Source organism: Artemia sp. Qi Xiang Cuo, chromosome 2 (assembly GCF_049724085.1).
Source record: "Artemia sp. Qi Xiang Cuo chromosome 2, ASM4972408v1, whole genome shotgun sequence".
Lineage (NCBI taxonomy): Eukaryota > Metazoa > Arthropoda > Branchiopoda > Anostraca > Artemiidae > Artemia > Artemia sp. Qi Xiang Cuo.
This window is the reverse complement of record NC_142795.1, coordinates 85,424,367-85,451,775: the sequence shown is the minus strand read 5'-3', so window position 1 is coordinate 85,451,775 and position 27,409 is coordinate 85,424,367. Positions and strand designations below refer to the sequence as shown.

The following is a 27,409-nucleotide window of genomic DNA, read 5'->3' as shown; positions in this document are numbered from 1 at the left end:
TTTTGTTTGGCTTAGTTGGATAGACCATCTTCAATGAAGGAAAAAGAGCTGCATCTGAGATGGGACAATTATAGTGCTGTATATAAAGGAAGCTTTGCTGCACTTCTGAATCATGAACATTTTACAGACGTCACTCTGTCATGTGATAATCAGAGCATAAAATGTCACAGACTTGTTTTGTCTGCCTGCAGCTCCTATTTTGAGAATTTACTTATTAGCAATTCATATTCTCAACCCATTATTATACTGAAAGATGTAAAATTTTGTGACTTACAAGCATTAGTGAAGTTCATGTACATAGGAGAGGTGACTGTTACACAAGCACACTTTGATTCTGTGCTAAGATTAGCTGACATGCTGAAAATCACAGGACTTGCTGATGATAAGGGACCATCTCCCTATGTTACGGATATTAGTTACCCATCTCAGAGTACAGATGCTTCAAAACCAAATGTGAAAAGAAAAAAGCTTGACACAGACTTCTTTGAAAGTAGTGAATTAATACAAGATTCATCACAGGATACATCTTTTGTTTTTACTGCCCTTAATGCCACTCCCTCAAGGGATTCTTGTAAGTCAGTCCCTAGTCCCTTACTAGTCCATCAGAAAGATCTCATTGCAAAAGACCCACTTGTAAGTAACTGCAATTTTTCCAAACTCATTCATATGAAAAAATTACCAATTTACTTGACTACCTTTTTTTTATTGAGAAAGCCCATTAATTAAAGAAAAACAGAAGAATATTCAGTTTTTGTGCATAGTAAATACAACTGTTTAAAACTCCCATAGTAAGGACAGTTCCAAATTTCTGAATTGTATTGACTTGACACTATTCATGATGCTACAACTTAGCTTAGGCCTAATAGGTTTTTTTTTTTTTTTTTTTTTTTTTTTTTTTACAGTGCCTTAGGCTATATATCTTGAACTGAAATCCACAGGGACTCGTAAAAAGCATAACAATCTTAAAGGACTAAAAACAATTCTTGTTTCAAGCTAAGTGTTTTTGATTTCTTGTATTATAAGAAAAGAAAAATAAAATCACCATCATGACCAACATTACTGAAAAAACAAATGGATATTGATGGACAGTTTAATATATATATTCATATTCATTCCTAGGAGTCTTAATGATTTTGGATTTATTCAACTAAGAAAGAGAAAATATTTAAAGTGTACTTGTTTTCAGTATTGTGCAAATTATGTTCTGGTCTTTAGAAGGAATGAGGGAAGTCAGTCCTACCCCTCTTAGCTTCTCTTTGTTTTGAGGTTGATTTTGTTATTTATTGTAATTTCTGCTCAATATGGGTTTCATTTATTTTTTGATGGTCCTTTATGCTAGTTATACATCTGGAAAATTGTTTGACTGTATTTTCACTCATCTTTAGTTTAATTTAGCTCTTTACTTTTCTTTGAAAAACTTCTTTTGTTGAAAGTTTTTCCAATTAATTTCTCTTCATTGCTAATTGACATGGTCATTTCAATTGGTTAAGAAAATAATATCTTAAATCTTCTTTGTTTTTTGGAGATTTTAACTTACAATTTATGTGTTGGATGAAGTTTGGAAATAATTTTTAACCATTGTTGTTCCTTAATGCTTTGGATTGATGGAAATAGGGACAAATATTGAAATATTTGGGTTGAAAATCTGCATGATCTATGGGGTTCTATCATAATACCCCTAGCTGTTACTGGGATATTACATATACATCCTTTTGACAATCTGGAGACATTTAGTATCTTTTGCTTTTGTTTTACAGTTCCTAAAAATGTCCCTGAAAAATAAAACTTAATGCCCTATTCAGGTCAAAGACATTGTATCTATGCTATTTTGACAAACTTGGCATGCACTTTAACCCTTTTGATTTAGTTCAATAATAGTAGCAGAAGTAGTAATAAATGTAACCCTCAAAATTTTGACTTAATACCCTCTGCCATTCTGGAGATATTGAGGTTACGTCTTTGTTTACAGCCAGTGTGCACATAGGCCTAGTTCCTTTTAATTTAGTTTTAAAGCAACATAAACTTTCCCTAAAAGTTTTTACTTTATTCCCTATATATTTATACCTTTAAAATATCCTGAAAGCTTCAATTTAACATTCTAAGTATTTCCTTAGATATTGCTGATGTGCTTTTTTGACTACTTGCATGCATATAGTATATTTTGATTTAATTCAACACTGCCCTCCCCTTTCCCTCAAACTACAAACTACTACTAACAACTCACTGCCGCACCAAGCTGCCTGAGACCAACATAGCTATGCATGTTCCTCCTCCATCCCAATCTATTCAAAGCCTCCCTCTTTACACCCTCCCAAGAAGTTCCCATTTCCCTTAAATCTTTCCTTACAACGCCCTCCCACCCTATTTGGGGGTGAACTGCTTTTTGTTTGGCCCTTTGCAGGTGCTCAGACAATGACGATTTTAGGATATCTTTCATCTACAGAACATGTCCTAGCCATCTTGGTCTTTCTCTCATTATAGCCTAGAAAGCTAGATTGACTGACATTTTTTGTACTGTTTGCTGTTTGAAATACAGTCAGTAAGTCAGGCACCCAAAACAATCTGTAGCCAATTCAGTTGTAGTAGTAGTAGCAGTAGTAGTTTGCAGATGCACATAGTGCCTTTTGGTTTGTTCAATATATGCACAGTGCCTATTTGTTGATTTAACTTCACCTTCAATTTGCCCTGTCATTTTCAACTTAATACTCTAAGCTGTTCCTAAGATATTGCTTATATGCCCTTTTGAAAACCTGCAAGCACATGTGGTATTTTAGTTTGTTGAAAATCCCCCTGAATATTCCCTAAAAATTATGCCTTAATTCTACTAGCCTTACTATAAGGAGAAATCGTGGTCACAGTAGCATGCACTGTCACAGTCACAGTAAGTATGCATTTGTACCTTTTGGCTAATTCAAACCCCCTCCCCCCAGCATACCCTGAAAATTTCATTTTAATGGGCTAGGCCCTTCCTGAGATATTGCTGACACAGCCTTTTGACAATTTACATTCAAATTAATTTATATAACATAAAAAATACAAACAAATTTAAAGCAGCCATCTACAAAAACCCAAAGGTTTGTTTATGATGGCTTCAAATCCATTATTATAAAGGTCTACATCCACATAACAACTAGGCCTATCTCTTTGCAGAGAAAAATCAGCATTTGAATTAAATCAAAATAAAGAAGATCTCTACTTTAAAAGGATTAATCTCTAGAAATCGCAAGTCAGAAATATCACACATCATCCTTAGAACATCAACTCAAAAAAAAAAATGCAACAAAAGAGGTAAAAAGAAAAAAAAGGAGATACTTGTAACTAAATCAACTATGACAAAATCAATAAGTATCTGCTAGGCTATAGAGCTGATGCAGTGCGCTTTGGCTGGGTAATTTTGCGAAAATGCGACCTTTGTCTGTCCAAACATTTTTCATACCAATACATTTAGTGTGTTTTTATTTAGTTCAATATCCTCCCAACATTCTGTGAAATTTTTACCTTATTTAACCTTAGCTTTAGCAGTAAAAGTAGTGGCAATAGTATTAGTAGTATGAAAATATTACCTTTAGGTCAGTTCAACATCCCCCCCCAACAAGCCCAGTAAGTTTCAGCTTAATGCTTTAAGCTATTGTTGAGATGCTGCTAATACACCTTTTTGACAATCTGCATGAATACAGTGTGTTTTGATTTAGTTCAACTTCCCTTATTATTTCCTTAGATTTTCACTTTAATTCTCTGAGCCATCATGGTAAATGTAGTAGAAGTAGTAGTTAAAGTAGTTGTAGTAATGTGCACATATTGCCTTTTGGTCTATACTCATCCCCTAATCATTCCATGAAAGTTTCAACTTAATACCCTAAACCATTCCTGAGATACACCCTTTTTCAACCTGCATATACATAGTATGTTTTGATTGAGTTCAACTTGCATTCTCATATTCTCTGAAAATTTCACCTCCATATCCTTAGCTTTATTAGGACTAGTATCACATTTGTAGTTGTAGTAATAGTTATAATTAGTAGCTGTAGTATCTATAGTAGTAGTGGTATTAGTAGCAGCCATTTAGTAGCAAGCCATTCCTAATATATTGCAGATATGCCCTTTTGACAATATTGTATGCACATTGTATTTATCGATTTAGTTCAAAATTCCTGTCAAAATTTCCTGAATTTTTCACTTTAACATCCTCAGCCTTAGTACTAATTGCAATAGAAGCAGAAGTTGTAGTGGTGGTAGTAGTAATAGTTTTGTGCACATACTACCTTTTGATCTGTTGATTTTTCCTCAAATGTTCCAACTTAATACTCTAAACCATTCCTGAGAAACATCCTTTCAACAATCTATATGCCCATAGTTTGTTTCCATTTTACTTCAACACTTCCCTCAACATTCTCTGAAAGCTTCACCAGAATGCCCTTGGTCTTTTTGGATACCAAGGGTCGAATATGCCCCTCTTTCCTGATAACAAATACTATATGTAAACAATGGGTGAATTGCATAACTTACAGCCTTTGCCTCAAGAACTGTAAGGGGGTGACATCCCTAGAGACATAGTTATTGGATCTTTCAACTACATGCTGAACAAAATGGCTATCTAAAAATTTTGATTGGATGTATTTGAGGATAAAAGATGCATGGGAGGGAGGCTTAAAAAGGGCACTGGAACTTTCAATTTCCAATCAAATGAACCTCTTCTGAAGTTTCTACAAAAGATCCTTCCATATCAAGTGCTTTGGTAAAAAAAAAAAATAATAATAATAGTGCATTGAAACCACTTTGCTTTTTGCTTAAACAGCACTTGCAGGGCCTATGAAAGGTTGCATGTTTGGTCTTGGGTCTTCAAAAAGACTTAGGGTATTAGAGTGAAACTTTTCGGAAGAGTTGAGGGAGATGCTGAATAAAACCAAAACATGATAAGTGTATGCTGGTTGCCAAAAGGGTGTATCAGCAGTATCTCAGGAAAAACTGAGGACATTAAATTGAAACCTTCAGGGTATGTTGAGGAGGATTCTGGAAAGTGACCAGAAGGTAAACAGCCCACCTGACCTCAGGGGGTGTTAAAATAAATCAAAATACACTATGTGCTTCCAGATTCTCAAAAGGGCGTATTGGCAATATCCCAAGTATGGCTGTGGGTATTTTTTTGAAGCTTTCTGCCCATGTTGAGGAGGATTTTGAAAAGTGATTGGAGGGCAGCTATTCCTTGTCTCCCTTGCCCTTTTAAGATGCTCCCCAACAACACACAAAAAAATTCCTAGTTATCCATTTTTTTCAAAGTTGTAATCAAGTGAAACTCCAGGGATGTTGAAATACTTTATGCATCATGGTTATCAAAAGGCCATTGGTTATGAAAATACCCAAGTTTTTTTTTTAACTTTCTGTCCACGTTGAAGAGGATCTGGAAAAGTGATTGGAGGGCGGCTATTCCCCATCTCCCTTGCCCTTTTAAGATGCTCCCCCTTCGACGCAGAAGAAAATTCCTAGTTATCTATTTAGTTCGAAATTGTAACCAGGTGAAACTCCAGAGATGTTGAAATTCTTTGTGCATCCAGGTTATCAAAAGGCCATATCTGCATTGAGATTTTGCTTAGAATAATCAAAACGTCCAATAACTATGCCTTCAGGAATGACATGACCCTCCACAGTCGTCAGAATAAGGGTTGTGATTTTTTAGATTTGTCCATTGTTTACATATAGGATTTATTATTGGGAAATGGGGGAATGTTTGATCCTGTGTGGGTCTGAAAAGGCTAAGGGCATTTAGATGAAACTTCAGAGAATGTTGAACTAAATCAAAAGACCACCTGTGTCAAGTTATCAAAAGAGCTTATGTGCATTATCTTCAGAAGGGCTAAGAGTATTATTTTGAAGTTCCCAGGGCTACTACTACTACTGCAACTATTCTAAGACTACTTGATTCTCCAACTACTTGCAACTGCGGCTGATACTGCAACAACTTGTGAATATGACTGCTACTGTGCCTACTTGTGACTTTCGCAGCAACTACTTTTGTCTGGAATGGAGAAAACTTAATACTGCGACTATTTGCGGCTACTACTTCTATTTCGATTTTGACTGAGACTGTGACTTCCACTGCTAGTGCAATTACCGCTATTACTACTATTGTAATAAATCAAAAAATTTTAAGTACATCCATGGGCGTGGCTACAGTATTTTTAATGGGTGGGGGGAGAGAGAGAGGATGATATTGAAGTAGGTACTATTCAACCGGTATTGAAGAAAAGTAACTATTTAACAAAGACGCTACTTGGTGAATTTAACAGAACTACGTAACATATTATAAAAGATAAACACACATTAAACAATCACACAGATTAAGTGCTGGTGCTTGGCTTTTACTAAAAACGTCAGCAATGAGCTCCTGCAGACGACAGTAGCATTTCGGGTGGGCGAAGGTGAATGTTGTATACACTTGGCTTTTTTCAGCTGGATTCACCACTAATGCTGCAGTACATATCCTCCCTCCACTTTCCCGAACCCCCACACCCAGCACAAAATGTTCAATCTCATATTTGAACCAAGCTCTATTCTAATAGCCCCAGGTATCGCGCTATTCATTTGATAGTAATTTTGAATATACTTCGACTGAATAAGGTCAAATTTCTTGTGCTCAACTTTCAATTTACGTGATTTGTTGAGATGCCATTTATGATTTTTTATTAAATTGACTTGGTTGTGGGTTCACCGATTTATATTAATAAATAGCATTGCTATCAGTGGGTCACATGAAGCCGAAACAACAATTATAGGCAGCGCAATAGTGCTCTCTAAGTCAAGATAGAGGATAAGCCTGAGTATTACCACAGATTGTGTAACATAATATTGTGACATATTCTCAACATTTAAATAGCGACTGTATTTTAAATTTGAAAGTATTCGAAAATTAAAGTGCGAATTATTAACTTGTCCATTGGGTATTGTTTGACAAAGAATATCCAGAGAATGTGAACAATTCTTGGCATCGTAGCGGCAGAAACCTCAAATTAGCTAAAAATTATCAGGGATGCCAATTGGATGGGAGAATTTACCCCTAGGATTTGAAAATTTCCTTTCCTTATGCATCTTTGTTTAAAAAAAAACGAATTCTATAAGAATTATGCAAAAGTTTTTCTTGTGTAAATCAGGGTATGGGGGCATATATTTCCGGAGGTGGGCTACACTGAATATTGTTTTTATGCCTATAGTTTCCTTCACAAGCAAAGCTCGGTCTCCTAGACTGCATGATAAAACTGATAACAATAGAAAAAGAGAATGGGTTGGTACTACTTTAACGTTCACACAAAATTTATAAATTGTGAAAAGCATAAGCTAGTTTTGTTTTGATTCACTATGTTCTATTCTCGGCGGACATTTCTCACAGCAATCTGATACTGATATAAATGTCCCAGAAGTAGTGCTGGGGTTGAGTAAAATACGAATAATTTCAGTCATAATTCTTAGCAATTATGTCTTTTTGGAGCTGGTTAAAAAAAAATAATATTTAGAAAGGGAAAAATAGCAAGAAGACAGCATGGTATGTACATACAGGCGGTTCTACATTTATGGGCTACTATGTGAATCCGAAGCGCAAGGAATAGGACGCTATCAGCGCTTCTTAGTCATTTCAATTAGAAATAAGAGAATTTGGCGCTATATTTTTGATTAAATGCTGGAAATAAAAATTAAAACAATTAAATGATCCCTAAAGCGGATCCCCCTCTACCAAATTCCATGACCAAACTAAAACCGATTTGACCTATCTAGTTATAGTACGAATATCATTATAAAAAATCATTAGGTCTTATTTTCTTTTTCAATGATTTCTTTTTCATTCAGGAAATTATATCCACTGTATATCTACATTCTTATATTCCAATGATTCCATCCCTCTACTTTTTGCAGATTTAGAGGGTGTATTTATTTCCACTTTTGAAAGTTTTAAAGCGACAGAATCCAATCTTGAAGAGATAGATATTGAAAGTGTAAGCACTCTTTATATCAGGGAAAAAATTGACCTGAGAAAATTAGATAAAAAAGGAAGCATAGGCTATTTTGCAATTTTTTCCATTATCAAGGCCCACATTGTAATTGATGATATGGTTTCAAAGACAGTATACTTGGAAAAATATTAATGTGGAACATATTATGAAGTGTAATGGATTCCTATTCTTTTCGTTTTCCTTGTGTTAAAAACGAGCATGAATTAATTTAAAAAAAATCATCTGTTCAAAGTAAAGAGCAATTTAGACACTTAAAACGAGCAACAGTTTAAAGTTACATAACAAATTATATTTTTTCCACATTTTTGGGGAGGGCAAAATTGCTCCCCCCCCCCCCCTAAACGACGCCACTGAGTACATCCAAGTTGTCAGAAGAGCGTATTTGCAAATATCTCAGAAAAGGCTAAGGTTATTAAGTCGAAAAGTTGAGGGAGCATTGTGGGAGATGTGAAAAGGGCTTATGCTAGCTTTGCCTCTCAGTCAGACTATATGTCTTTGCTTTTTTTGATTAACCATGGCTTGATGGCAACTTTATTCTAATTCAAAAATCAACGGACTCGGTTGATTCTGTTCGTCTGAAAAAGAAAAGTTGAAGTAAATCAGAAGGCTCTATTTACATCCAGGTGCTGAAAAGGATATATCTGTAATAGGTCAGGAACTGTAAAGGGTATCAAGATGAAACTTTCTGAGTTTGTCGAGTGGGGTGTCGCACTAAATTAAAAGACACTAAGTGGAGATGGGTTGTCAAAAGGGTGTATCTGGCCTTATCTATATTTCTCACAGGAATTGCTACAAGTAATAAGATGAAACTTTCAGGGGAATGTTACTCCTTTTTATAGTAATTTTTCTTCATTTAATTTCGACTTGAGTATTAATTTTAGTTTTTATTCGTTTGAAGATTTAATTATTCTTCTGCATCAGTAACTGAATTTCTGTTCGTTTTGTGTTTCAATTATTCTTTGACAGTTATTTCTTTTTGTTTTAAGTTTAATTTATCATATGACTTTATTTCTGTCTTGTTCGGAAAAGTTGCTTTTTAAATTAATTATTTGAAAAGCATGTCGTCCATGCAGGGGATGGGAATAGGTCGTAAGATGGGATTTAAAGGGGATTGGTAATTTTTATGAGGGTGTAAAGAGGAAAGTTTTGAATGCCGACCGGGATGGAGGAGGAGCGTGCGCAGCTGTATTTGCTTCACAAGGCTTGGTGCTGCGGTGAGTTGGTGGTAGTGTAGTAGTACTATTTGAAGGACGAAAAAGGAGGTTGTGCGTTTTTTTTATGCCCATTGTCAGCAGGCTTTTCTTCAAGTTCTACTCTATTTTAATAGTTATGAACAATGTCTCTAGGACATACGTTTTTTTCCTTCTTCTTTTGTTACCATCTGTTTTCTTTCCTTTTGTCTTTATACATTTTTAACAATACATATAATGTTTATTACTGTACATACATTACCCTACTTTTAGCTTTGAGAGCATATGCTAATAGGGCCATAAAAGATAATCTTTAACTTTTTTAGAGTTTTGAGGACGAGTGTATTATACCGACTACCAAAGAAGTTGCTGATAAGCCCAGTTTGATTAAAGAAGAAATCAGAGATCATAACAACACAAAGGAAAATGTAATTCAAATTCATTCAATTCAATTGAATCTAATTAAAAGTAGACTATGTTCTTTTCCTTTAGGATTTAAGTTTGGCGTCTGCCAAAAATGTGATATATATATATATATATATATATATATATATATATATATATATATATATATATATATATATATATATATATATATATATATAAATTGAAGTGGGAATTCTAGAAATACTAGTACTACAACTACTAATGTTAAGAAAAAAAGTTAATAGTATAATTAGTATCGTTCTTGCGCATGACCACTTCTGAACAAAACCCTATAAAATTCTCAAAACTACTTTAAAAACTCTAAAATACTTAGCCTATATCATTCCTATAAGTTGTTTTGCTTCGCTTTACCTCCAAACCCCTTCCTACTATTACTACTACTAACAACTCACTGCAGCACCAGACTGCCTGAGGCCAACATAGCTACCCACGCTCCTCCTCCATCCCAATCCATTCAAACTTTCCCTCTTTAAAACCTCTTAAGAAATTTCGATTTCCCTTAAATCTTTCCTTATGACATCCTTCCACCTTATTTTGGGACTAGCTGTTTTTCATTTGGCCCTGACAAGGATGATCAGGGCCAAATCTGTCCAAATCCTTAGTAATCTGACAACCTTCATCAGCAGAATCTGTCTTAGCCATCTCAACCTTTCTCTCATTATAGCCCTGGAAAGCGGAATTAAACCGCATTTTTCGTACAGCTCACTGTTTGAAATATGGTCAGTCAGACGGGTACACAATTTCTCAGGGAAACATGTAACAAATAATTTTTTTGGAGTACCCGCGCTTCAGAATCATACTTGACCACTGTCTTCACTGTAGCTTTCAATATTCTAATCCATTGACTATTAGCCTAGTTTCTATTGGATAAATGTATTCCCTAAATTATATATATTCATCGTAATTTCAATAACAAGACTCTTTTCTTTCCGTCACTTGTTTGGTGTTTGCCATTAAATTTATAAGAAGGAAAAACTAGCACTATTGAAAATATTAAATGTATTTTTAACTTCGGCTCTTTGCTTGTCAATTAGGGGGTGGGGTGTACGTAAAGAAAGCAAGGTTAGCAATGATGTAAATAAGTATTTAAAAAAGGAAAATTAAAGCAGTTTTCAGAATTTTATAGGGTCTCCTTCAGAAGTGGTCACGGACAACAGCGATACTGTATGACTTACCTCATCCAGTACAAAATGCAATTGTATTTAGAAAAGTCCCATTTAAATGTTAACTGTGTTTCCCCTATTTTTATAAATCTCAGATAAGTTGAAAGGTACTTGTATGATAAACGCCCTACCACTCAAGTTGTTCATTCATTGACGCTAAATAGAACCGGGTTTTTTCGTTAGTTTCTTTCAGCTTAGCGTGAGACAAGACAAAGAAAAGTGACAGAATAGATGGAAAATATACAATTCGGGCTATATATTTGCACATTAGTGGGGTGGGAGTGGGGGTAAAGTATTTGTACAGTGTGAAGTTAGAAAGCAATTCTTACTACGTAATATGCAGAATAATTATACCTAATACATTAGGCATGGAGACCCGCTATACTTTACCCCCAACCCTTAATGTGTAAATATATAGCCCAAATTTGTTTCTAAACTATTATATTTTTGTCTTGCTTTGGTATCTTCCATTAGGATTGAGCGTCAGAGAAAAATATAAGAAGAGTATTAGGTAGTGTTATCGTATAAGTACCAGTTAAAATTTCCTTCTCAATGTTCAGGGAATGAGAAACAGAAAGTTATCTTTGAAAACATTCTGCTGCAACTCAAATACTTTTCATTCTTTTAGTGGCCTAAAATCTTATCCAAAAAAGTCAATCAAGCTCTGCTTTCTTTTTACTGGCTCAAAATTCAACTTTTAAAATTTGTTTTTAAATATGATTTGTACCAAAATAATATGACTGGCTAATACGAAAATTGCTCACAAAAATTAACCAAAGGACTTACAGACGCTTTTTAATATTTAAGCGTAGGACAGTAATCAGTGGTCACTCTTTGTCTCTTTGGTTCAGTAAAGTACTAAGTCAATTGCAATTTACAAGAAATTTTTCTCTTGTAAGATTTACTCTTGACCTTGGTAATTTGACTAATTTCTGTATGTTTCAGGTTAGAATGTCACTCCTTATTTCTCCCAAAAAGAAGATTTTTTCTATGTAGTTTTGTTAGACTTATATTCTAGCGGCCGTATTCTCTGAACCTTGGTTTTATTTTTTAATTTGAGCATATACTGAACTTTCAATTCAAAATAAGAAATCGACTAATGGCATGTTTGGCTGTCCTGTTTGGCCTATCCTGTTTGGCTGTTCCTGTTTGGCTTTTTTGCCTATCCTGTTTGGCTGTTCTGAAGATGATTAAAAAATTCCAAATTAAAAACAGGAAACAAACTAATTAATAATAGTTTGCCTCATTTTAGCTTGTCAAAAACGAGTTGTTGTCAGAACATCATAATGGTCAAACTGGTTCTCCAAATCATTATGTTCACAGCCTTGCAGATGTCTGCTCTACTAGCGTAAGTTTTTTGGCTATGTTTAAAGTATTATTTTATAAAATCCGCTAAAAACTCTGTATATGGTTTAGATAGAATGGGTATGATTGTGACTGGACTTTACCTCCAAACCAATACTTTGACTCCCTTTTCCTAATAAATTTTTTTTGTCAAGCTTCCATCCTAGTAGAAACCGAGGGCTGCCAAAGATTCAGGGTTTTAAAAACCGAGAATTAGGGAGCTGTATCAGTTGGACAATGGAATTGTCTCAATCTAGTAAGACAAGCGAAGATTTGATTCTAGGGCGCCAGGAGGACTAAAAACGCTCTGAATACAAACAGAAATCACACCTTCATTGAGGATGAAAACAAACGGAGCATAGATTTTGTGGCTGAGGTATGCCAATATGAAACCCATCAAAACAAAAAATTGAATGAATATTTGCGCATATGCCTGAATATTATGGGTATTAACTTTCAAACTGAAGCCAAATAATTAAAAAAAAAAAAAAATGTTTGGCAGTGCTAACGCTATACTGCGGAATTCCTCAAGGGGCATTGTACTCGTGGCTGAAACTTCTCAAGCAAAGGTACAATCCCACCGACTCTACCGATCATTGATGGTAGTCCTCGAGTACACACACGGGCGAGTTTGCAAATATTCCAGTCCAGGCTTAACATTTTCAAATATGTCTGATTTTCTTGTTTTTGCATGAAACGCCTCGAGACTAGGAAGCTCTTTAAACACTCTGAAATTAACATCAATTTCTCATATAGAATTTCTCAACTTGGTCAAACCATATACATTAGTTGATTTTTCCAACGCCAGTGAAAAGAAATCACAAGAATTTACAAGGTCCTTCAATTGCTGGGATACTTCATGAGAGAGTTCCTTAGTATGTTTCGTAACAGCTTTCTTTGACAAAGCAATTTCATTTGCTTTATTTTTCATTGGTTTTACTTATTGTAATGCTTTTTGTCATCAAGATGTCTAGCAAATATTTGGAGTAAATAATTAAAAGATTATTCTCCACCGGATGAATTATTATTAATTTTTTTTCAGTACTAAAGCAATTTCACAGGAGACTTCTATCATCGCCAAACCCTCGCCAACTTCTTTTTATGAAATATATTTGTCTTATTTCGAATCCTTTCTTTTTCTTAATCATGTATTTTTTCCACGATTAAGACAAGAGCACGAGTTTTAATTAACAATTGAAACTAAAATATATTGCCAATGGTTGAAATATGTTAATCAGACAGTGCACTGTGTTAGAATTTGTTATCCATCTTTAATGTATTATCGTGTCAGTTGTAACTGGAAAGGCAGTGTGTTTTAATAAATTATGGATGGTTTTCAATTCTACTTCAGTTTCAGTCAGATGCTGCATTGCATAGAGTTCAGACCATGTTTTCTTTTCTGTGGAAGTGTTTTAACACACACACTGTGCACAACGGTTTTTCCAACGAGCCCTCTATAAGTATCAATTAATTTTTCTACACATCATCGAATTCTTGCTTTATTTCTGCCTTTAAAAGTAAAAGTTTGTGAACGAAAAACAAAGCACAGCATTTGGCGTTGTGTATGTTCATTTGCGGGTAGGTTAGAGTTATCTTATATCCTTAGTGGTCTGGTTAGAGTTATCTTATATAGAGTTATGGTTAGAGTTATCCTATATAGAATTATCTATATAGAGTTGTGGTTACAGATATCTTATATAGAGTTATCTTAGTAGTCTGATAGGTTAGAGTTGTCTTATATCCTCAGTAGTCTGCTCACAGTCCTTAGACCTGGTGGTAGATGATGTCTGGTATAGTTTCAAGAGTTGTTCTCTAATTCTGGTAGCATTTGGTTTAGATACTTCATCGGAAGCTATGGGTCGATTTTGAACTGAGAATTCTACTGAAATCAAAGCGACTTACAGTAATAATAAAGGCTTGTCGCCAAGGTCAGTGGTTTTGTTGAATCTCAAAATAACATCAAATTCTTGACGTCAACAATCTCCTACGCCTTACTTACTGACCAATCAGATTATAAACCACTTTCAAGGGTAATAATTCAATTTCGTTGTCCCTAACTTCAAATCGAAAATTGTTGTGTAACTCTTAACTGCTTAAACTGTCTTTAACAAACTTTTTTCTTGTCACAACTTTTTTGCACAAGAAATGTCAAATTTCTTGTATTTTTTAATAATTAAAATTATTTTGTATTTTATCTCAGATTGTGACTCGTTTTGCTCTTGATAAAATGTTACATTGTATTGTATACGAAGGTTCAGCCTTTTTCCAAAATTGCACTTTATTTTAATAGTTTGTTTTTAAAACTTACAAAAGGTGCTATATATGGCAATACTAATAGCGAGGTAAAAATCTAGTTGCCGAATCTAATTAAGTTACAGGTAATAGCTGTAACAGACTATTACGATTACAGGAATATTAGAAAGCTCTCGATCAGAGAATTATCGAAAATCCAGGTGATTAGTATATGTTAGTAATAAATTGAAAGTTAAAACACGATTTTCTCAGATTTTACCAACAATACTTGATGGTACAATCATTTTGCTTCTTGACTCCGATACCGATCAAGGGAAATTCCCATATTTGTCCTGTTCTCATTATAAGTGTGTTTTAAGTAGTCTCAAAATCCAAACTTCATTCATACAATTAACTATTAATAATATTCTGATGATAGGGAAATTCCTGATTTGTCCGGTTCCCGATTCTGGTTAGTTACCCTATTAATAGTTCTAATTAATCCCATTATTGATTTTTCAGGGAAATTTCATTGACTATGCAAGCACTATCAACCAAAGAAGTAAATCATATGTACAGGATTCTAGGGGAAGTCATCATAGCTTGTCAGATTCATGCTCCAGGTCAGAGGATGACATTTGTGAAGAGAGTTCATCCCTTGTGATAGCAGAGAAAGAACTGGGTAAATGACTTTTACTAAATAAGTAATATATGACAAGACCCATTGCTAGAGAGTAGTCCGGATTCTCGATTTGCTCCTAACCCGATTTTGTTGTTGAATAAAGAATATTTAATCATCACCAAATGACTCTTTATTTTTTAGAATCCTGTTTACATTATTGTTATTGTAATCACTAATTATAATTAAAATGGTTGTTGTTTTTCTTCTGGAGATTACAAAACGTGTATCTGAATCATGACTATACCCCTAGGATCTACTAAATGTTGTCCTAGTCTTGCTCGGCTGAACCTTTGTTCTTTTTATTTAAGTTGTGTTTTTGGTCTAGAACCTATCCTCAGACACGGAATATAAGTTTCAAGTCATCCTTGTGCTGAAACTAGATGTCTATCCAAAGTGTATGGGTTAAAAGTCATAGTAGATTGATATCTTGTATCGGGAAAGTCTTCTAGGTCGTTTGCAATCGCAGACTTTGCCAAAACTTGGAGCCGACGAACCTTTTAGGCAGCCAGTATAAATTCTGCCGAAAATGCTCAACGTTCCTCGACACTTCCAGGCATTAGGGGAGATGTTCTAACAAGCCGTTAAACTAGAAGCAACTCTGAGAATTTAATAAAGTATAATTTTTGAAACAGTATAATGTGGGCCTATTCTATTTTTAAAGATACGATACAGTTGTTATTGTACCGTCTACTTCATAAGCAAGGCCGAATCGACTAAGTCCGGGGCAGGTACTTATGCATTATAAATAACCCACCGCTATAAACTGTACAAGGAAACCAGACAAACAGTTATTTGCTAGATAAATGGATCGCAAAGCGTGATTTTTTATTGCGTTTACAATATTTAAACCGTTGTTTTTTGGGGTTTAGGGTGGGGGGGAGGTACCTAGGTTAGGTTACGTATTTAATATATGCTATGCTTTGAATGCGAGGAAGCCGAAAACTTCCTCGCACCTCAATATCAGGAGTAAGTCGAACTATTCTTAAAGGGACAACACATTAGACTACCGTCATTTGATGTTGCTGAAGCTGCCGACAAATTATGGTATCGCGATTTAGTGAAGAAATTGCAGTGAAAAATGATTGTTTCCTGTTGATTTGTAAAGAATTGTTTCCAGATGACGTCTGTTAATCGTTATTTTTCAGTTGTGGGTTGTCCTCGAAGGAATCATTTCCCGACACCCCCCAAAAAGAGCATACTTTTCTTGTCTACGTTATTATGCCCCCTTCCACGCCCACCATTCATCCAAACGCATCCAATCAAAATTTTGGTGATAGTCATTTTGTTCAATGTAGTTGAAAGTTCTGGAAATTAGGTCTTTGATGATGATAACCCCCTCAGAGCCCTCAGGGCAAAGGTTATACCCTGGGGGCATATAAGGTTTTTATTGAAAGCTTTGTCGTAGAAACTTGAAAAAGGACGCATTCGATTGAAAATTCAAAGGGCTAGATGACCCCCCCCCCACAGCCCTCAGGGCAAGGGTTGTACATTATGCCCTGGGGGCCTATAAGGTTTTTATAGAAAGCGTTGTCGTAGAAACTTGAAAAAGGGCTTATTCGGTTGGAAATTGAAAGGGCTACTGCCTTTTTTAGTAGTCGAAAGTGATTGAAGGGCAACTAACCTCCCTCTCACGCCCACCTTTTCCCCAAACACATCCAATCAAAATTTTTAGATAGCTGTTTTTTTAACGTAGTTGAAAGTTCTGGAAATTAGGTCTTTGAGGATGACAACCCTCTCACAGCCCTTAGGGCAAGGGTTGAAGTTTATGCCCTGGGGCCTTTTTGTTAAAAGTTTTAGAAATTAGGTCTTTGATGATGATAATCCCCTCAGAGCCCTCGGGGCAAGGGTTTTAAGTTATGCCCTGGGGGCATATAAGTCTTTTATAGATACTGGTGTTGTAGGAACTTCAAAAAGGGCTCATTCGATTGGAAATTAGAAGGTTTTGTGCCCTTTTTAATAGTCGAAAGTTATTGGAGGAACAGCTGAAAGGTTCGGAAAATATATCTTTGAGGATGACAACCCCTCACAGCCCTCAGGGCTAGGGTTGTAAGTTATGCCCTGGGGCATATAAGGTTTTTATAGAAAACTGTGACGTAGAAACTTCAAAAAGGGCTCATTCGATTTGAAATTGAAAGGGCTAATGACATTTTTCAAGGTTGAAAGTAATTGGAGGGCAACTAACCGCTCTGCCGTGCTCACCATTTCCCCAAACACATCCAATCAAGATTTTGAGATAGTAATTTTCTGCAACGTAGTTGAAAGTTCTGCAAATTAGGTCTTGAAAGCGTTGTCGTAGAAACTCAGAAAGAGCTCATTCGATTGGAAATTGAAAGGGCTAGTGCCCTTTTTAATAGTCGAAAGTGATTGGAAGGCTTGACATTTCTATAGTAAAGATCGATGTGGGTACAATGTATTATAATTATTATTTTTTTTTTTTAGAACATGGCACTTTGTATCGAATGAGTTGTCTTAGAGACTTAGAAAAGGGCTCATTCGATTGAAAATAGAAAGGGCTGATGCCCTATTTGATGGTCGAAAGTGATTGAAGGGCAACTAGTCTTCCTCCCATTCCCACCCTCCCATATGCCCAATATGTTTAAAAACTAAATGTTGCCTTAAGATTAAATCAAAATGCACTGTGTCAATGCTAATTCCCAATAAGTCTTCCCAGCAGTATCCCAAGAACGACTGAGGGTATTATGTTCAAACTTTCAGGGCTACTTCTGCTCTTAATTTAACCAAATCAAAATAGCGTAAGTGTATCCAAGCTATCAAAGAAAGTAAACAGATTTTTTTTTTTTGCAAATGGTATCAAGTTTTCTATTTCATGTCAACTAGAGGAGGTGTGAAACTTAATTAAACACTACTATTTGTGTCCAGATTTTTAAAAGGTTGTATGTTGTTAAAAATTGCTGAAAATTTTTCTCCAGCATACAAATAGCAGGCCAAACTATAAAGTCTTAATAAAACGAAAAGATTTAAAGTATTATTTTCTTTTTCCCTGAAAAGACTTTGTCAATATAAAACGAACAGAAATTAATTAAAAAAACTTTTTCCACAAAATAAGTTTTTCAAAGAAAAGTAAAGAACTCAATTAAACCAAAAATAAGCAAAAATAAAATTAGATAATCTACCAAGTGTGAAACTACCACAAATCAGCATCGATAAATTAATGAAACCCAAAACGAAAATACAAATGAATGTGCATTGTCAGTTTAATATACATACACTGATATTTAGTAATCAAAATGTTAATATTATTTGATTTATTAAGTTATAAAAGTAAAAACATTTATATTATCCCTCAGAGCTGCATCCCTCAGAGCTGCATCCCTCAGAGCTATAACCCCTCAGAGCTGCACATAAAGCCCATGAAGTTATGCATCTAGAAATGTTTTTAATACTGATTCTCAGCAGATTTTTTTTTTGGGAGGGGGGGGTTACAAAAAAAACTTTAAAAAACGCATCAAAAATCGGTTTATATTTATTTTTTTACGTTTTTACGATTCGGACAAACATTTCGGGGTGGGAGTAGTTCAAACCCCCTAACCTTCTCGCCTGGATACGGTCCTGTCAATTTTGACTAGGTTTCTACAAGATATTTGGAAAAGAAACAAATCAACTTATAGAAGCTATTATCTATATAGCGGGCACCCATAAATTCGACAGCTATATTTTTGTCAGTGGACCCTGGAATTTTGACACCAATTATTTCTCATTTGTTTTTCATGTTTAGTGAAGTTTTTACAGAGTAACCTATATTTCGACACGGCCTGTTGCTGTCGACCGAAAATTTTGACAAGGTTACTACAAGATATTTGCAAAAGAAATAAATCAATTTGTAGAAGCTATTATCTATTATCGTTCAAGGAATTAGCTTGCCAGTCACCTTACGTGGAATCCCTTTTGAATTAATTCTTCCATCCATAGCTACACTTTCTTATTAGAATTTGATTTTACGCCTTTTTCTAGAGGTCAAGGGCTATTTTTAGAAATTACCATACATTTGTTTTTTTAGCGTTTTGGTTTTTTATGAATTTTTTTTTTTTTGATTTTATGACTCCGAAATGCGAATTCGGCCCTTTGGGGCTTGTGATAGAATTTTTTTTGAAATAAATATTTTATTTCCTAGCCGTCCCAAAACTTGAGACACCCAAGTCTATATGTCACTACAACTGAATCTTTTTTCAATATAAACGAGATATGATGCTTGGATGATCAACTTAAACGCTTCCAAATCAAAGAAGTTACTAATCTCCCAATCAAAGTTGTCGTCATCACGTCCCAACTTTACCTTCAATAATAAAGATATGCAGATTAGTTTACTTCACAGACGTGGAAGTTTACTTCACAGACGTATCTCGGGAAGCTCATCTTGATCGGGTGAGGGCTTCCGGCACAAGAAAGCTGAGGATCACTGTTTGCTGAAAAAAATTTCTGACAAAGAAGGCAGACCTTCTTTGTTTAGGAACTCTGCATCATGTCCATTACCAAATATGGATCCTCACTATGTAATGGTTCTCCTAAAGAGCTGTTTTTAGCTTACATAAAGATACAAAGTATTCAAAATGGGCTATACTATTACCTTTGGCTCAAGCCACTTGGTGGAAGGCTTGATGTAGTATTGATAGCCTTTTTTCTACAAATATGTCACGATCTTCCCCTTAGTATCCCCCCTTTCTCCAGCAGGCAAAGTTGATGTGAAAACAAACCGATTAATCCCACTAAATTGACGAGGATATACCAAGAACCCAATACCGGAGAAATAGCTTTGTTCAGTCCCATACTAGTAAAAAAAATTATTTTAGAAAATTGCTATCACGAGCCCCGAAGGGCCTAATCAAATTTCGAAGCGAAGATATAAAAATAGGACAAACAAAAAGTATAAAAAGCAGTGAAAACTGAAATCAAGGAGGCACACTTGTGCCTCTTTAAAGAGGCGACCCCCCACAATGTTAAGCGATTTCCGGTCCTAGTGGTCGCAGAGAGACGGCGGTGATCGCTTTTTGTAGCCTAAGCTCAAACTAAGAAACGTGCAAAATTTCACCACCACCACCCTCCGACTTTATATTCATGGGGGAAAAGGGGTTGGAAGTTTCAACCCGTCCACCAAAGCCCCCTTTTACGTTGTCCAATTGGGTTGAAACTTCGAGGATGAGCTTTCCGAAGGCCTGGAAGCTTATCTTCTGAATTTCAACTCAATCCAATAACTCCTTCTCTGTTTTCCACAAACCAAATAGAGCCACTTAATGTTCGTCAAGTATCTTTTTTTTATCTGACACGCCTACAGGCCACAGTTGGCAACGGATCCGGGTGAATGAGGATTCGTTCGAAGTGCAATTCGACCTGTTAGGGAGTGGGAGATTTTCAGACCGAAAAAATTATCTCCCGAATTTACATTTACGAAAAACCTCGTTTTTCTATAAGAGCCCATGTTAATTTTTCCCACCACAGCCCCCCTTTAATGTTGTCCAATCGGGCTGAAATTTAAAGGATAAGCTTTGAAATTTAAAGGATAAGCAGGCCCAATTAGGGTCTGGGAGCTTATCCTCGAAATTTCAGCTCAATCCGATCCTTCCTTCCCTGTTTTCCAAAAACCAAATATCAAGTTATTTTTTTTAGCGACGCCTACAGGCCACAGTTGGCAACGGATCCGGGTGAATGAGGACTCATTCGAAGCGGAATTCGACCTGTTAGGGCCTTTATATATTTTCAGACCGAAAAAATTATCCCCCGAATTTACATTTACGAAAAGCCTTTTTTTTAGCCACGCCTACAGGCCACAGTTGGCTACGGATCCGGGTGAATGAGGACTCATTCGAAGCGGAATTTGACCTGTTAGGGCCTTTTGATATTTTCAGACCGAAAAAATTATCCCCCGAATTTACATTTACGAAAAACTTCGTTTTCCTATAAGAGCCCATGTTAATTTTTGAAATTCCTAAAAGCATAGTATTTAATTATTAAATTAGATCAAAATAGTCCTCTTAACCTGACAAGACCGACTGCAAGCTTCCAAAAATACCAGCTCTTTCCCAGAAGTTTTTTTGTCGAAAAACGAAAATCTTACTTTCTACTTGCTTGCGTCGAAAATAGATTGCAGAGACTAAAAATAATTTAATAAGAGTCTCTGATGGAACATTGGTCACTATTAATGTCTGACGTGCGGAAGACCCGGGTTCGATTCCCCGTCAGAGTAAATTTCTTATATATTAAATTTAAAGTAGTATCTCTTAAATTTAAAGTTGAAAAAAGAAACTCAGTTTCTTTTTTAAATCCAATCTATTAAATCCATTGGCTCAACAGGCGTCTCCAGAAGAATATCACAGTCGGCCTTCAGCTTACAGGTAAGTCTTCCCTGCTTTGAAATCATGCCGTATACCCGCAAGCTCGAAGAAAACTTGAAAAAAGAAAATCTTACTGTGCATTTGATTTGAGTATTCAGGAATTAAAAGCCTTAACAGAAAAATCTTCAAAAGCGGGGGATTTGGGGGGCGGCAGCCCCCCAACTTTAACTACTAACACGATCAGCTAACAGTTATAAATTGTACAGTAATAAACTGTACAAAAACGTGCAGAAATTATTTGAAAAACACTACGTTTTCTAAAGATTAAAGAGGCTGAGTCACAAGTTCGAACCTTAAAACGTACAGGGATTAGGAGGTACAGTTGGGGGGCTGCCGCCCCCAAACTCACCGCTTTTGCAGCCTTTAAATAAAAAAAGGTTTTTAAACTGAAAGTAAGGAGCGACATTAAAACTTAAAACGAACAGAAATTATTCCGTTTGTGAAAGGGGCTGTCCCCTCTTCAACGCCTCGCTCTTTACGCTAAAGTTTTTCATTGTTTAACAAAAATAGAGTTGTGAGAAAGTCAAACTTTAGCGTAAAGAGCGAGGCGTTGAGGAGGGGACAGCCTTTCATATACGGAATAATTTCTGTTCGTTTTAAGGTTTAATGTCGCTCATTACTTTCCTTTTAAAAAACTTGTTTTTTTTTTAATTAAAGGCTGCAAAAGCGGGTGTTTGGGGGGCGGCCGCCCCCCAACTGTACCTCCTAATCCCTGTACGTTTTAAGGTTCGAACTTGTGACTCAGCCTCTTTAACTCTTTAGAAAACGTAGTTTTTTTCAAATAATACTTGCAAAAGGATGCCAAAAATTAAAAGTGCCAGAATAAAAATCTATTCCTTAGTAATCATTTAAACTGGGAATAGTCATAATATGTTAAAAAACAAAACAAATAAAACTCAATAAAACAAATAATATTAGAATAAGAATTTTAAAAGGAAAATAAAAAAAGGAAGGAAAAAATACGAGTGAACAAATTCAAGGCATGGGCAGTGCCTGTGCCAAATAATAAGGAGAGGGAAAATAGCCAGATGTTTTGTTTATTTTTTCTTTAATGTAGGGGACGGCGTTTCCTCTGGAAGTATTACAGCAAACGGGGGACAAGGTAGGGATAGGCTGAAAATGGTCTGAGGAGGGAGAGAGTCTGGATGGGGACTGTCTTTTTGGAAAAAAATTACTGCGTGAGAGGGTTTGTCGTTGTATTGTTTTATTTTTTTTTTAACGGAGGCATAACATACCTGTCCCGTGTTCAAGTGTATCTAATCTAGATTCTAATCATGTTTCTAATCTAAGGGGTTCTAAGGGAGGTATGAAGCCCTGTTTCCATATTTGTGGAAATTGCACAGAATAGTTAATTTCATTTAAAAGGACACACAAGGGCATTGAAAGGAAATTAATGAAGCCACTTTTTCGGGGTAAGTATTTAATAGTTTGTGGTAATGAACTGTAATTAAGGAGCGATTCGGCCAAATAGTAACCGAAACTCTGTAGTAAATTGAAGCCCAATAGTAACAGGCCCATCCCTCACTCTTTACGCTAAAGTCTTAAACCTATTTATAAATACTTATCGTTCAATATAATTTGACTCTAAAGCCATAAAGTCTCTATCGTAAAGAGAGAGAATTAAGCAAGAGACAGTCACTCTTATATACAGAATAATAATTATCATAGTAATCATAAATTATTCTGTTTTTAGGGGGTCCGTCTCTTCCTCAATTCTCGCTCTTTACGCTGTAGTCTTAAAGCTCTTTAAAAATGCTTCTCATATCAAAATTAACAGTCCTTGTGTTTGAATAGTTTTTCCTAAATAACTAAAACAAAAAGGCAAACTTTAGCGTAAACAGTGAGGTTTCAAGAAGGGGCAATTCCCCTTGTATTTAATTTTTTTTATTATTTAGAAAATTCTTGCGAAAAAGATCTCAAAATCTCGTAGTGTAAAATAAACTTCCCTACTCATTGATTTTGAATTTCAGATTTGTCAAGCTTGTCACATTTTGTCGATTCTATTGGAAGAACAGACACTAAGGATTTTCGGAGTAAACCTCACCTTTCGGGTAAAAAACAAGGAAAACTATTGAAACCCAAAGCTACGGTACCAAATTTCTTTGGTAACAGAACAGCTTTTTTGAAACTGTGGATATGGGAGCACAAAGATGTAAGTAAAATTTGGTCAGATTCATAATTCAAACTGATATACGGACAGCTTTTTTCACTAAAAAAATACTATACACAAGAAAACAAAAAAAAAATGTGTAAATTTCAGGATGTATCTTTTATAATCAGGAATTTTTCAAAGTTCCAAAATACAGAAAGTTTCGGTCCCCCTGGACGGTCTTGTAGAAAAGACTTGTCTTGTGGGAAAAGTTTTTAAATTAATTTCTTGAAAGAATATGCCTTGATTTTTTAACGTATCTTGATTTTTTTTTAAAGTATTTTTTATTAAAGTTTATTAGGCCTGAGGTGGTGCTTTATAGCAATCTGCTCGCTTTAATCCTTAATAGGTGACAACTTTTTCCTGGAAAAGTCTGAGCAAAAGTGCGAAGATTTCCAATCCTTTTAATTCATAGCAAGGCCTGTATTTGGGGGGGGGGCAAATGGTTTGAACCCTCGTCCCCGAAATGATTGTCCAACTCGTAAAAACTTAACAAAATTCAAATAAACAAATTTTTGAGGCGTTGTACAAGGCATCAAGTGATGTAGCTGATTTATGTTGAAAACTGGAAGATTACCTTTTACATTGCCGACAATATCGATGAAAATACCGAAAAAAGGTATCTGCCTCCCTAGAAGAGGAGGCAAGCGCCCCTTTCCTGCCCCAAATTGCCGCCATTGGTGAATGATACAATACGAATACTTGGATTTTCAACTTGTGTTTCTAAATTAAGGATAAATAAGGTTCTAGAAGAGTTTTGTTTGTATGAATAGGGTTTTGGCTTACCTTCTTTATCCGAAGGGTTTGGGTTGACATGGTGGCTATGAAGAACTCTAACTAAGGACTCGTCACCTCCGGACATTGCCATGTGTAAAGCTGCTTGTCAATCCCTCTAAAATTAGTGCAAATTAAACTTAGCTTGAGGCAGTAATAATTATTTTTGACGTACAGTGACGTCACCTCCTGTCAAGAGGAGTTGACAAACCCAAAATTAAAACCCCACCCAAGAATTACTCAGACTCATTGACTGTTGCGTTTCCCAAGTCGTTTTAAATTTCCTAAATTTCTAGTCACTAATGCTGAATGTCTTAATTTTGATTCGGTCCTTTGAGTAAATCTGTAATTAACAATTGAGTACTTATGTAGACAGCTCGGTATGCACTTGCTCCAATCCTTAAAAACATTTCCTTGTGGTCCTCATTGACTAATAAATAATTAACTCCTATTTACCTCAGAAGTATGCATCCAGCTGCTAATAATCGAATATTGGTTAAAATTTATGAAGTGCACTTGGTTTTTTTTACGGGTTTTGTTTGTGCAAGAAGTATTCTTTGGGGAAATTATATGGCATAAATCATGCGCATAGAAAATTGTAATTTTTGAAAGATCTATGTAATGGGGAGTTTGGGAGGTTAATAGAGATTCGTATTGTGGGTATTATAGAATTGTCCGGGGGGGATAAGCCGGACCACCCACTTGACGGTATTCCCAAGTTCTTTGCTTGCATGCTAACTTTGTCTTTCACTCTTTAGAATATAGGCCTAGTCATTTGAGTGAAACCGTAACCAACAATAGAGTTGTGTTAAGATTTGTGAAGTGCAGAGATGGTTTCTGTCAGGGGTATTTGTGAGAGAAGTTTTCTGATTGGAAAATTCGATGGGAGGAGTTGTGTAGATAGAAAATGGTACTGGTTTGAAGTTGTGTAGATAGAAAATTGTGCTGGTTTGAAATGTGATAAGTTCCGTTTTACGAAATTTCTTCTGGGTAATTCTCTGGGATGAATTATGTTGATAAGGAATTGAATTGTTGGGAACTTTGTATATAGGTGGGTAATTGTTTCGGAGGTTAAGCTTTGTTGCAAGCACAAAAAACTATGAAAAATGAAGTTTGGTCCGTCTTTCTATAAATAAATGAAATAAATAAAGAAAACCTCCGGAAATTGACAACTCCTTCCTATTTAGGTGAACATAGTATAGGATAAATGCTTTAATAGATAATTAGAAAATTATTTACAAAGCCCTTGGTACTATGCTCTCTAATGTCCACTAACATGGTGCTATTTCCTAAGGCAATTAAAAATAAAAATAAACTAAATAAAGAAATAAATGTTCAGATCGTATTTTACAGTGAAGGATAATTTTGTTAATTCATGTGGGACCCTCAGAAGGGAGGAAGTCTTTGAGTAAATGCGTTCTAAGACCACACTACATACACATGACGCTTGACAGAAAACAAAAAATTAATTACACACCAAGAATCGAGGGTGATTTCAGTTAGTTGAAAAAAAGCCAAGTGATTAGATTGTAGATATTTCGGTAAGGATCTCCGCCAAGCCGTCCTCAGTGCTCAGCACAGAAAAAAAAACACTAACCTTGAAGTGGACTCACAGAGGAAATCCAGTGTTTCAGTGTTTCGCTGCGTCGTTATTATTATGTAAGAAATTAAGAAAATTTTCTATTAAAGAGCCTCCAAAAAAAAAATCATCAGAATATGATTATTATCCACTAGCAATCATTTAGTTAAAGCAGCATTAAAATTGTCTTTACGGAGTTAACAATTCTTCAACCGTAGAAAATAAAATACATTATATGTACTACTTTTAGCTCTAAATGGGTATCTGGAGAAATCTTTGAAAGGTAAGCATGAAGGGTGTGTGAAAGCACACGATGCCTGGCTCTCAACCCCCCATTGCACTTCCTGGCTGAAAAGCCTTGAAACGGAGATCAGCAACGCTGGTTTAGACTTTAAGGCTCTAGTGCCGTATCCTTTACCCTTTTCATCGTAATCCTCTTAAGAACAATCAAGGAAAGGGGGGGGGGAGATTGCTTGAAAGATCGTGTGTTATCAAGTAGTTTATAAGTCTTTCTAACTCGTTTGTTTAGTTATTTAGCAAATTGAACGAATTTCTTTTATGCAAGATGTATGTAATAGAGCTTGTAAAGATATTTTTCTTTTACGCAAACAAATAAATTGATATAACATAAAAAGGAACAAATAAGGCATTTGATTCAATTTTATATTAACTTGAAAATGCTGGTACATTACATCACAAAAAACCGGCACAGGCTAGAATTCTGTGGATGGCATGCACATGGTTTCGATTGAAACATTTCTCTTAGTGTTTTTACATCCGGACGTCAAGTGTCCCTTCGATAGCAATATTATTAGTGTGAAGTCAATTAAAATTAGCTTTATAAGTCAATTAAAATTTGTAATTAATTGTCATCATCTTTATACTAGATGATAGATTAATACAAACTCAGTCATAACTAGCAAAGGAAGTTAATATATTCTGATATTTCATTTTTATTCTATGTATTGGAAAGAAAACAATACCAAATGAATCATCATTAGCGAAAATTAGTTTTTGTTACACTTCTCGTCATACTAGACACCAGATAACGCTAGGCTGCGTAGCTTAAATTCTAAACATGGACCTGACCTAAAATTTATGTGTGTAAAACTTCATCCTGGTGCTTCATTCTATAATTAATTTTAAACTTTTTCAGGACCCATACCCTACGGAAGAGGAGAAGCGAAGATTTGCCAAAATTGCGAATATGACATTAGCTCAGGTTAACCAATGGTTTGTGAATGCCCGACGGAGGAGGATCTTACAACCAGATATAAATACAACCACATATCTTAGAACCAAATATAAAGAATTTTACAATCCATAATGGTTTGTAAAGCTCTTATTGAATTTGAGAATCCTCAAATTTTTTTATGTGAATATTATTACGGGGCAATGTCAAATATTTGCCTTGTGCTACTTGTTTTTAATCACTTGGGATATTTTTTTATAATTATTTTTGACGTCATTAAAGAAACCGAGAGACATGCGATTTCTGGAAA

The 27,409-nt window shown here is 35.3% G+C and overlaps 1 protein-coding gene across 3 annotated transcripts; it reads left to right on the top strand.

Moving 5' to 3' along the window:
* LOC148955731 (uncharacterized) lies at positions 1 to 27,409 on the top strand. 3 transcript variants are annotated; one of them, XM_089108323.1, is made up of 6 exons: positions 1 to 633; positions 9,517 to 9,618; positions 12,053 to 12,148; positions 14,899 to 15,058; positions 23,376 to 23,557; positions 27,064 to 27,409. In XM_089108323.1, exons 1-6 carry the CDS (start codon positions 34 to 36, stop codon positions 27,232 to 27,234), a joined length of 1,311 nt encoding a protein of 436 aa, XP_088964449.1. In that variant the 5' UTR covers positions 1 to 33; the 3' UTR covers positions 27,235 to 27,409. The 3 variants fall into 3 exon arrangements, with proteins under 3 accessions (XP_088964449.1, XP_088964451.1, XP_088964450.1); XM_089108325.1 differs by lacking the exon at positions 9,517 to 9,618; XM_089108324.1 differs by lacking the exon at positions 12,053 to 12,148.

What these genes read in the sequence shown, in the direction of transcription:
- LOC148955731 (XM_089108323.1), top strand. Translation starts at nt 34, where the DNA reads ATGAAGGAAAAAGAGCTGCATCTGAGATGGGACAATTATAGTGCTGTA. An exon ending in TCATTGCAAAAGACCCACTT is followed by an intron (nt 634 to 9,516) that starts GTAAGTAACTGC and finishes TAACTTTTTTAG; the next exon opens with AGTTTTGAGGACGAGTGTAT. An exon ending in GGATATGGGAGCACAAAGAT is followed by an intron (nt 23,558 to 27,063) that starts GTAAGTAAAATT and finishes AAACTTTTTCAG; the next exon opens with GACCCATACCCTACGGAAGA.